This window comes from Cucurbita pepo, chromosome 7, assembly GCF_057944985.1.
Source record: "Cucurbita pepo subsp. pepo isolate OVF chromosome 7, ASM5794498v1, whole genome shotgun sequence".
NCBI classification, from domain to species: domain Eukaryota; kingdom Viridiplantae; phylum Streptophyta; class Magnoliopsida; order Cucurbitales; family Cucurbitaceae; genus Cucurbita; species Cucurbita pepo.
In genome coordinates, this window is record NC_141804.1 from 10,973,449 (window position 1) to 10,981,879 (window position 8,431).

The 8,431-nt window shown below is 41.8% G+C and overlaps 1 protein-coding gene across 4 annotated transcripts; it reads left to right on the forward strand.

Moving 5' to 3' along the window:
* The first annotated feature begins 236 nt into the window (after nt 1–236).
* On the forward strand, nt 237–8,134 carry LOC111798029 (ubiquitin-like domain-containing protein CIP73). Of its 4 annotated transcripts, XM_087125628.1 has the most exons (17): nt 267–397; nt 489–517; nt 1,320–1,445; nt 1,572–1,689; nt 3,024–3,101; nt 3,404–3,522; nt 3,610–3,669; nt 3,772–3,933; nt 4,132–4,201; nt 4,299–4,480; nt 4,706–4,870; nt 4,949–5,020; nt 5,109–5,238; nt 5,320–5,742; nt 6,728–7,026; nt 7,130–7,210; nt 7,574–8,134. In XM_087125628.1, exons 3-17 carry the CDS (start codon nt 1,323–1,325, stop codon nt 7,580–7,582), a joined length of 2,091 nt encoding a protein of 696 aa, XP_086981754.1. In that variant the 5' UTR covers nt 267–397; nt 489–517; nt 1,320–1,322; the 3' UTR covers nt 7,583–8,134. The 4 variants fall into 4 exon arrangements, with proteins under 4 accessions (XP_023536746.2, XP_086981755.1, XP_086981754.1 ...); XM_023680978.2 differs by lacking the exon at nt 489–517 and having other exon boundaries at nt 237–397; XM_087125629.1 differs by lacking the exon at nt 489–517 and having other exon boundaries at nt 237–397; nt 4,949–5,014.
* The last annotated feature ends 297 nt before the right edge of the window (nt 8,135–8,431 follow it).

The window sequence follows — 8,431 nt, forward strand, 5'->3', positions numbered from 1 at the left end:
CTACCTTGAACGCGGTGAGAAATCTCTATTTAAATGGAAAATGAAGAACGAATTGAAAATGATTTCTCCGGGTTCGAAGTTGAGGACTGAGATTATATATTATTAGATTTATTATAATATTTTAATAGAAATTAGATTAAAAAAATAAAATTTATTTGTTAATTTTAAAAATAAAAATAGATTAAATTAATAAAGCTAAATTAACTAAGTAGTATGAGTCATAGAACTCTAGAGAAGAAAATAGGAATTTTCTGTTGCGAGCCGCAAGAAATTCAGTCAGTAGTTGTAAAATTCGGCTACTACAAAGCTCTCGCGGGCCTCCCCATCGCCCCTCCTCTCTCCCTCGCAGGGTCACACCGCCCCTTCTGAATTACCCCCGCCACCACCTACCTTCACCGTGAGATTTCGCTTCTTTTGTCCCTTTTAATCGTTTTTTTCTCCTCTTTAAATCATCACATACCTCTCTTTCAACCCCTTTTCTTGTTCAGCCTTCACTGCGCTTCGATTTCTTAAAAGGGTATTGATTATAATCCCTGTTTTCGTTCTGTGTATAGCTCATCAGGGTTATCGTCTGTGTTCTGTTTTCTTGTTTCGGTGAATCTGGAATTTGTTTGCTGTCGTTTTGATTCTGGGAATCCTAGGATTATTGTTGTTGTTGTCTTGATTTTCGTTTTTTCTCCTACTGGGTTTGATTCTTGGACTGCTCACTTATGTGCTGTCTTTCCTGTTCATGTGGAAATACTGAATTGCTTAGGGGATTGGATTGTGTCTTTTCCTTTTTCCCCATTTCCTGTGATGAATTTCTTGAATTCCATGGTTTTTCGTTTTGAATGGATGATTGATATTGAAAGGGGTTCGTACTTATGTTGAATTTTCGACTTCGATGTGCATTGGTGAGGAGAATTGCCTCAATTTTCTTTGATTTAGGTGGATGAACGTAATTGATTATTTGGCAATGTAAATGGCATGTATTTTGGTCATTGGCTTGGCAAATCAAAGCTGTTGTTCTTCATATCATTCTAAATTTTGTTCAGAAGTTAATTTTACGTTCTAACGCGAAAAAGCACGTTTACCCATTGCAATTAAGGTATTAATTGAAATTTATCATTGCAATTAAGTTGTGTGAGTATCTTAATGTGATGTCCCACATTGGTTGGGGAGGAGAACAAACCACCCTTTACAAGGGTGTGGAAACCTTCCTCTAGCAGACGCGTTTTAAAGCCTTGAGGGGAAGCCCGAAAGGGAAAGCCCAAAGAGGACAATATCTGATAGCGGTGGATCTGGGTCGTTACACTTAATCTTTTTGCTTCGGTTTTCAGAGTATGGGAAGCAATGTTGTTGGTGAAACTACGAACTGTGGTGAGGCTGGTGGATCTGAAACAACTATTGAGATTAAGATAAAAACTTTAGATTCAGAAACCTATACTCTCAGAGTGGATAAACAGGTTAATATTTTCACCTTTTCTTAGATCATAAAGAAATGTGCATTTAAATTTTATACAAGTTTTCTAACTTCAATGAAGAGTTATTACATCAACATACAAGTAGATTAATTTTGTGTACTTGTATAGATGCCAGTCCCTGCATTGAAAGAACAAATTGCTTCTGTAACTGGCGTGTTATCAGAACAACAACGTCTTATATGTCGAGGAAAAGTTCTAAAGGATGATCAGCTCTTGTCTGCCTACCGTATCCTCTATCTGATCGGCTTTTGATATTCTTTGTGGTATAAACTGCTTTTTTGTGTAGGATTTGTACAGAGTTGTAAAATAATTCGAACCTTGGAGCACCCTTTTGTAGCCTCTTAGTTGGTGGGGTCTTTCATCCCATTCTTGTACTTTTGATATATTTGCAAGGAAAAGTTTTCGTGTTTCGTACTAAAAAGAACTTTTAGATGCACAAAATTTCAGACCAAATTGGGTATAGGTGTATAGTATTTCTTGTGAACTAAGCTCACAAATAGCTTGAATCGCTGTTCAACCGCTAGTTCGATCATTGCATGATCCTTTTTTTTTTTTTTTTTTTTTTTTTTGGTGATATTATGTAGTTTGCTTGGACTGTGGTTGGTAAATATGTTGTTTTGGATTAATCTTTTTGTGTACGGTGGATTTTCATACTGTACTGCAAACTATTTAGTATTATGTATGTGAGATCCCACATTGGTTGGAGAGGAGAACGGAGTATTCCTTCTTAGTAGATGCGTTTTAAAACTGTGAGGCGACGGTGATACGTAACAGGCTAAAGAGGACAATATTTGCTAGCGGTGGGTTTGAGCTGTTACAAATGGTATCAAAGCTAGGCACTGGGCGGTGTGCCAGCGAGACGCTGGGCACTGGGGGGGTGGATTGTGAGATCTCACATTGGTTGGAGAGGGAATAAAACATTCCTTAAAAAGGGTGTGGAAACCTCTCCCTAGTAGATGCGTTTTAAAATCGTGAGGCTGACGGTGATACGTAACGGGCTAAAGTGTACAATATTTGCTAGCGGTGGGCTTGGACTGTTACACATGGTATCAAAGCCAGACATTGGGTGGTGTGCCAATGAGGACGCTGGGCCCTCAAGGGGGGTGGATTGTGAGATCCCACATTGGTTGGAGAGGGGAATGAAGCATTCCTTATAAGGGTGTGGAAACCTCTCCCTAGTAGACGCGTTTTAAAATTGTGAGGCTGATGGCGATACGTAACGGGCTGAAGTGGACAATATTTGCTAGTAGTGGGTTTGGACTGTTACACAGGGTATCAAAGCCAGACACTGGGCAGTGTGCCAGCGAGGACACTGGGCCTCCAAGGGGGGTGAATTGTGAGATCCCACATTGGTTGGAGAGGGGAACGAAGCATTCCTTATAAGGCTGGAAACCTCTCCTTAGTAGATGCGTTTTAAAACCGTGAGGCTGACGGCGATACGTAACGGGCTCAAACGGACAATATCTGCTAGCGGTGAGCTTGAGCTGTTACAATGTATCTAGTAGTCACTTGTTCTTTCAGTTGGAAATATATCCTTGGGTATTCCTTAATGGGCGCTAGACGTTGAAGATGGTCACACCTTACATTTGGTTGTCAGGCAACCTCTTCCCCTATCAGAGACATTGTCAAATCGTCCAGGTTCAGTCCGCTTTCATGCATTATACTCTTGTATATGTATTTCATTCATTATCAATACTTGTTGCACATCTCTTGAAAGCAAAATGTGCTACTTTCAATTGTTATAAAGGACTGAAGGCAACCTTGAGGCATATATCTAGGCATAACCACATAATTCTTAAGTACACTACTAAACTTGTACCCATTTGCACATTTTTAATGATATTTGCTTCACCGCCTGGATCACTTCAAACTATGTTGCAAACTTACATGTTTATCATTCCTGTATCAACTAAATTTTGATTGCTGAAAGTTGTTTGCAGAGACTGATCCAAATTCAAGTACAAGTCGTGTTCATATCAATCAGGTGGCTCCGGGTGTGGTGATTGAAACCTTTAGTATGCCTGTTCAAGGGGATGGTGCGTCCCCGGAAATCAACAGGGTTAGTCTATGGAGGACGAAGCTCTTTCAGGTCCTTAGTGTAGTATGTTTTAAGTGTGTAATTAAACAATATCTTTTTGCTGCACAGATCGTATCTGCCGTTCTCAGTTCAATCGGACTTTCAACTTCTGGAACGGATGTTGTCAGGGTAAGCTTTCATTTACAACTCTAGTCTCCTAAATTGTGTTCGTTCGGTGCTGTCGTATGTACAATTCTGTCTTTCTCATCTGATTTGTGATGGATGCTGAAGGAAATTGACCAGCAAAGATCTGGAGAACGCGTGATTGCGGCTGGGGTGATAGATTTGAGCCAGCATCAATCTGGTGACAATGGCCCAAGGCCTCTCTCTGATTGGTTTCATGGCACTTCTAGACATCCGTCGATTCCTTCTTTAGGGTCGTTTCCTCCTCCTGTAAGTTGAGATTTTCTTTGTGTATTTCCAAATAGTTAATATATCCGGGATTCTTATGGAATCTATACAAAGCTCTTCGACAATGTTGTTTACCACACTATTCTTGGGTGTTCATTATACTTTATTTCTACCTTCCACGAGTGGATTTTTCTGAAATTCATGGTTGACACAAATGGTAGTGATTCTTGGTGTTTGCAGGCGATTCCTGATTCTTTGACGACTTTGTCTCACAACCTCAGTAGTATGAGGCGTGATTTTGAAAATATTGGTTAGTTCAGTCCCGTCTGACAAGATCTTGTCATCGTATTGCAAGTCTCCTAATGTGTATAATTAATATTTGATTGTCGCCGAAATGGTGTTGGCAGGCAGGGTCGGACGAAATAATTCTCAAGAAGCTAATACTCATGGGGCTGCTGAGGAAAGCAACTCTAATTCCTCATCTCGGCCGAGCACCGCCCAAGAGAGCTTCCCTACTCCTGCATCGTTGGCTGAAGTCATGCTTTCTACTAGACAGATGCTTATAGAGGAAGTCTCAGCCAGCCTATTCGTGCGTTCTAAGCCATCTCGTGCTCACAATTAGTATGAAACTTTGGGATTATAAAACGAAAAAGTATAATATCTTGGTCTTTACGGTCTGTCAAGCGTTTGCTGATCGGTCCTCCATTTATCAAATATTTCATTAAGGAGCTAGAACGTTTACGAGTTTATAGCTATTTCTTCTTTCGATTAAGGAGATGGTACAATTTAATTTTTTATGCTTATCTGCTGGTAGCAACTTGCAAGGCAACTGGAGAATCACAGGAACGTTACCGATCCTACACTACGGACGAATACCCAGTCTTCTGCATGGAGAAGCGGAGTTCTATTTAATAACCTGGGTGCATATCTTCTCGAACTCGGTCGCACTATGATGATGGTGCGAATGGGCCAAAATCCTGTATGATTTTCTTCTTTTTCTTTCACCATTGCTTCCTTTTGATTTCAATGGTTTCTTAATTTGATGTTCGGCGTGCAGTCCGAAGCTGTTGTGAATGCAGGACCTGCAGTTTTTATTTCGCAAACTGGTCCGAATCCCATAATGGTTCAGGTCTTATTTTCACACCTTACTGGAAAGTTGACTGTTTTTCGGGTTCGAGATTATATTCTCTTCTGCTAATAATAACTTCTATGAACAGCCTCTTCCCTTTCAACAAAATGCAAGCCTTGGTCCAGTTCCCATGAGAGCCATGCAGCCTAGCTCTGCACTAATTCATGGTCTTGGTTCTGGATTTCTCCCAAGGCGTATCGACATACAAATACGAAGAGGTGACTTTCAAACTTTGCCTTAACTGTTCTTCCTTTTTCGACTGGTCTAGAGTCGTCGTATTTACTTCTACTTATTCCAAGGTTCATCGACTACGGCACCAAACGGTAATCCGGAGGAACAACGCAGTGGAGCTCAGCAGCCTTCAGGGCAACAACAAGCAGCCAGAGGCTCGAGTGAAAATCCCACCAGTCAAGCAGCCACTAGCGCGAGCGAGGGCCCAAGTATGGAAAGAGAATCTGGAGTGCGAGTGATGCCTATTAGAACCATGGTTGCAGCATTACCCGGGACCTTTAGCCACTTACCTTCAGATTCTTCTGGTAATTCAATTGGGTTGTACTATCCTGTTCTTGGAAGATTGCCTCACCCTGCTTCAGGAAATGCAAGGCCTGAGCTAGGAAGTCAGGCTTCATCAGAGCATCGATCTTCTGACCTCCAGAGTGATCAGCATACAATGCTCGAATCTGTTGCGGTACAGCAAAATGTAGAAGAAGCTGCAAGAGACGGTAATCCTATTAGTATGAGGCGTTGAATAGGTTAATTTATTTAATATATTGTGAGATCCGACATCGGTTGGGGAGGAGAACAAAACACCCTTTATAAGGGTGTGGAAACCTCTCCCTAGCAGATGTGTATTAAAAACCTTAAGGGGAAGCCCGAAAGGAAAAGCCCAAAGAGGATAATATCGGCTAGCGGTGGATTTGAGCCGTTACAAATGGTATCAGAGCTAGAGACACCGGGCGATGTGCCAGCAAAGAGGCTGTTTCCCAAAGGGGGATAGACATGAGGCAGTGTGCCAACAAGGACGCTGGGCCCCAAAGGGGGTGGATTTGTTGGGGGTCCCACATCGATTGGATAAAGGAGTGTCAACGAGAACGCTGGGCCCTGAAGGGGGGTGGATTGTGAGATCCCACATCAGTTGGGGAGGAGAACAGAACACCCTTTATAAGGGTGTGGAAACCTCTCCCTTGCATTCGCATTTTAAAAACCTTGAAGGGAAGCTCGAAAGGGAAAGCCTAAAGAGGACAAAATCTGCTAGCGGTGGATTTGGGTCGTTACAAATGGTATCAGAGCCCGACACTGGGCGATGTGCTAGCAAGGAGGCTGTTTCCCGAAGGGGGATAGACACGAGGCGGTGTGCCAGTAAGGACGCTGGGCCTTGAAGGGAGGTGGATTTGGTAGGGGTCCCACATGATTGGATAAAGGAATGAGTGTCAGCGAGGACATTGGGTCCTGAAGGGGGTGGATTGTGAGATCCCACATCGGTTGGGGAGGAGAACAAAACACCCTTTATAAGTGCGTGGAAACCTCTCCCTAGTAGACGCGTTTTAAAAACCTTGAGGGGAAGCTCGAAAAGGAAAGCCCAAAGAGGACAATATATGGTAACGGTGGACTTGGGTCATTACATATATCGAACTGACATGTTTAACAACTTTGTACGCCCATAGCTCTCTCAAGATTATAGTATTGATATTGATATATTTCGTACAGATGGGACCCAAAATAACATGGAATCTGAAGGACATGTTCCAAGCAACGTTGTCCAGTTTCTTCAAACTCTCTTTCCTGGTGGTGAAATCAACATTGAAGACGGTAGTTTCCAGGAAATTAGTGGTTCTGCTGTAAATGTACAAGAATCAGAACCAAGAACTACTGGTGAAGGAATGTTCTTGTCCAACTTTTTTCACCAAATCATGCCGTTCACATCTCGACGACACAACGAATCAAACGTGCCTTCAGAAGAGGCAAATGCTTCCGAGCGTCGAAACATTTCAGATTCGTCTGCACAAGTATGAACTTCTGATGAGACGAACTCTGGTCTTTTTGTTGCTTCGCTATTTTTTACGAGCCGGGGTTTTATCTACAAAAGATCTAAATGTGGGTTTGTTGCAGGCTTCATCAAATGGGGATGCTGAGATGTCACGCAGACGAACTGATGGTGAAGCAGGTGCTCCAAGTTCGAAACGTCAAAAGGTATGCTTGCTGTAAAACTTCGTTCCATACGTGCATTTCACCGGATAATATTGTTTTAATCCGACTCTTGGCTTGGTAATATAATACCTGTTATATTCATTAAAAAGAACTTGGGATCGTTCATCTCTTCCTTCAAGATTGAGATGAGTCGATGTTAACGTGAAAACACTTCCTAATGTCGAATTCCAAAAACCACCTAGAGGTTTCCCACTCTTCTTTGATCCGTCTTAGGGCCGAGTGGCGGCCTCACCCCGAGTGGAAGTGCGATGTGTCTGGAAACTCGGGATGGTTAACGAATTCGAGTATCATTCTGATCACCTCTTTCACGATCGTTTATATATGTTTTACGTTTCCCTGTTGCAGAAAGATTGAGATTATGGGATCTTTTATCTGAAATGCACCTCCAAAACTTCTTGGAACACTACCACGAAGCAGAATCAATAGGGGAAGCACTCTACACCTCCAAACTTCTTGGAACACTATTTCGTTCTCGTTTTTGCTCTTCAACCCCCGGCCCCGCCTCGTACGATACTGTGTGACATTCCCTATTTTACCCCTTGCCTCGTCGCCCGCCCCCTCGCCCAGCTTGTAGAACCCAAGTTGGAAAAGAAGTGAAAGAAAGCATTCTTCAAACTATTAGCTGATATGCAGCAGGGTGTGCTGTGCTCCAGTTGAGTTTCGTAATGTTTTTCAGTTAGGAGAGCGCCAACATTGATTTTCCCTTTGCATTTTTACCTTTTTTTCAAGTTACAATTATGAAATGGAGAAGAAGTGAAGTAATTGCACAGATGTTTGTATCCTTTTTACATTTTTAGTTTATTATCTATCTTCTTATATGTCAATTGGGAAGCACCAACACGATCGCATCGAAAATATGTAATTTTGTCTTGTTTATCGGTGAAGATGGTTGAGATATTCAATTGATATCGTTGTTATTTGTCGTTGTTATTTGTTAAAGATACTCGGGTGATCAAGTTAGAGGAGAATAACGAGGGGATCTTATTGAAGCACTTTTTATATAGTTAAGACATATATCTTTGACCAAAATGGAATGTAAGCAAAATACAATAACAACTGCTTATTGCATATAACTATCGGGTAGGAAGAAGTTGACAACTATTCATATCCCTTTATAGTACATTTTGGAGCATTTTAGCCCTTGCAGGTGTAGACACGATTTTGGTGAACGATCATACACTCTTATACTAACTCAATATGGAA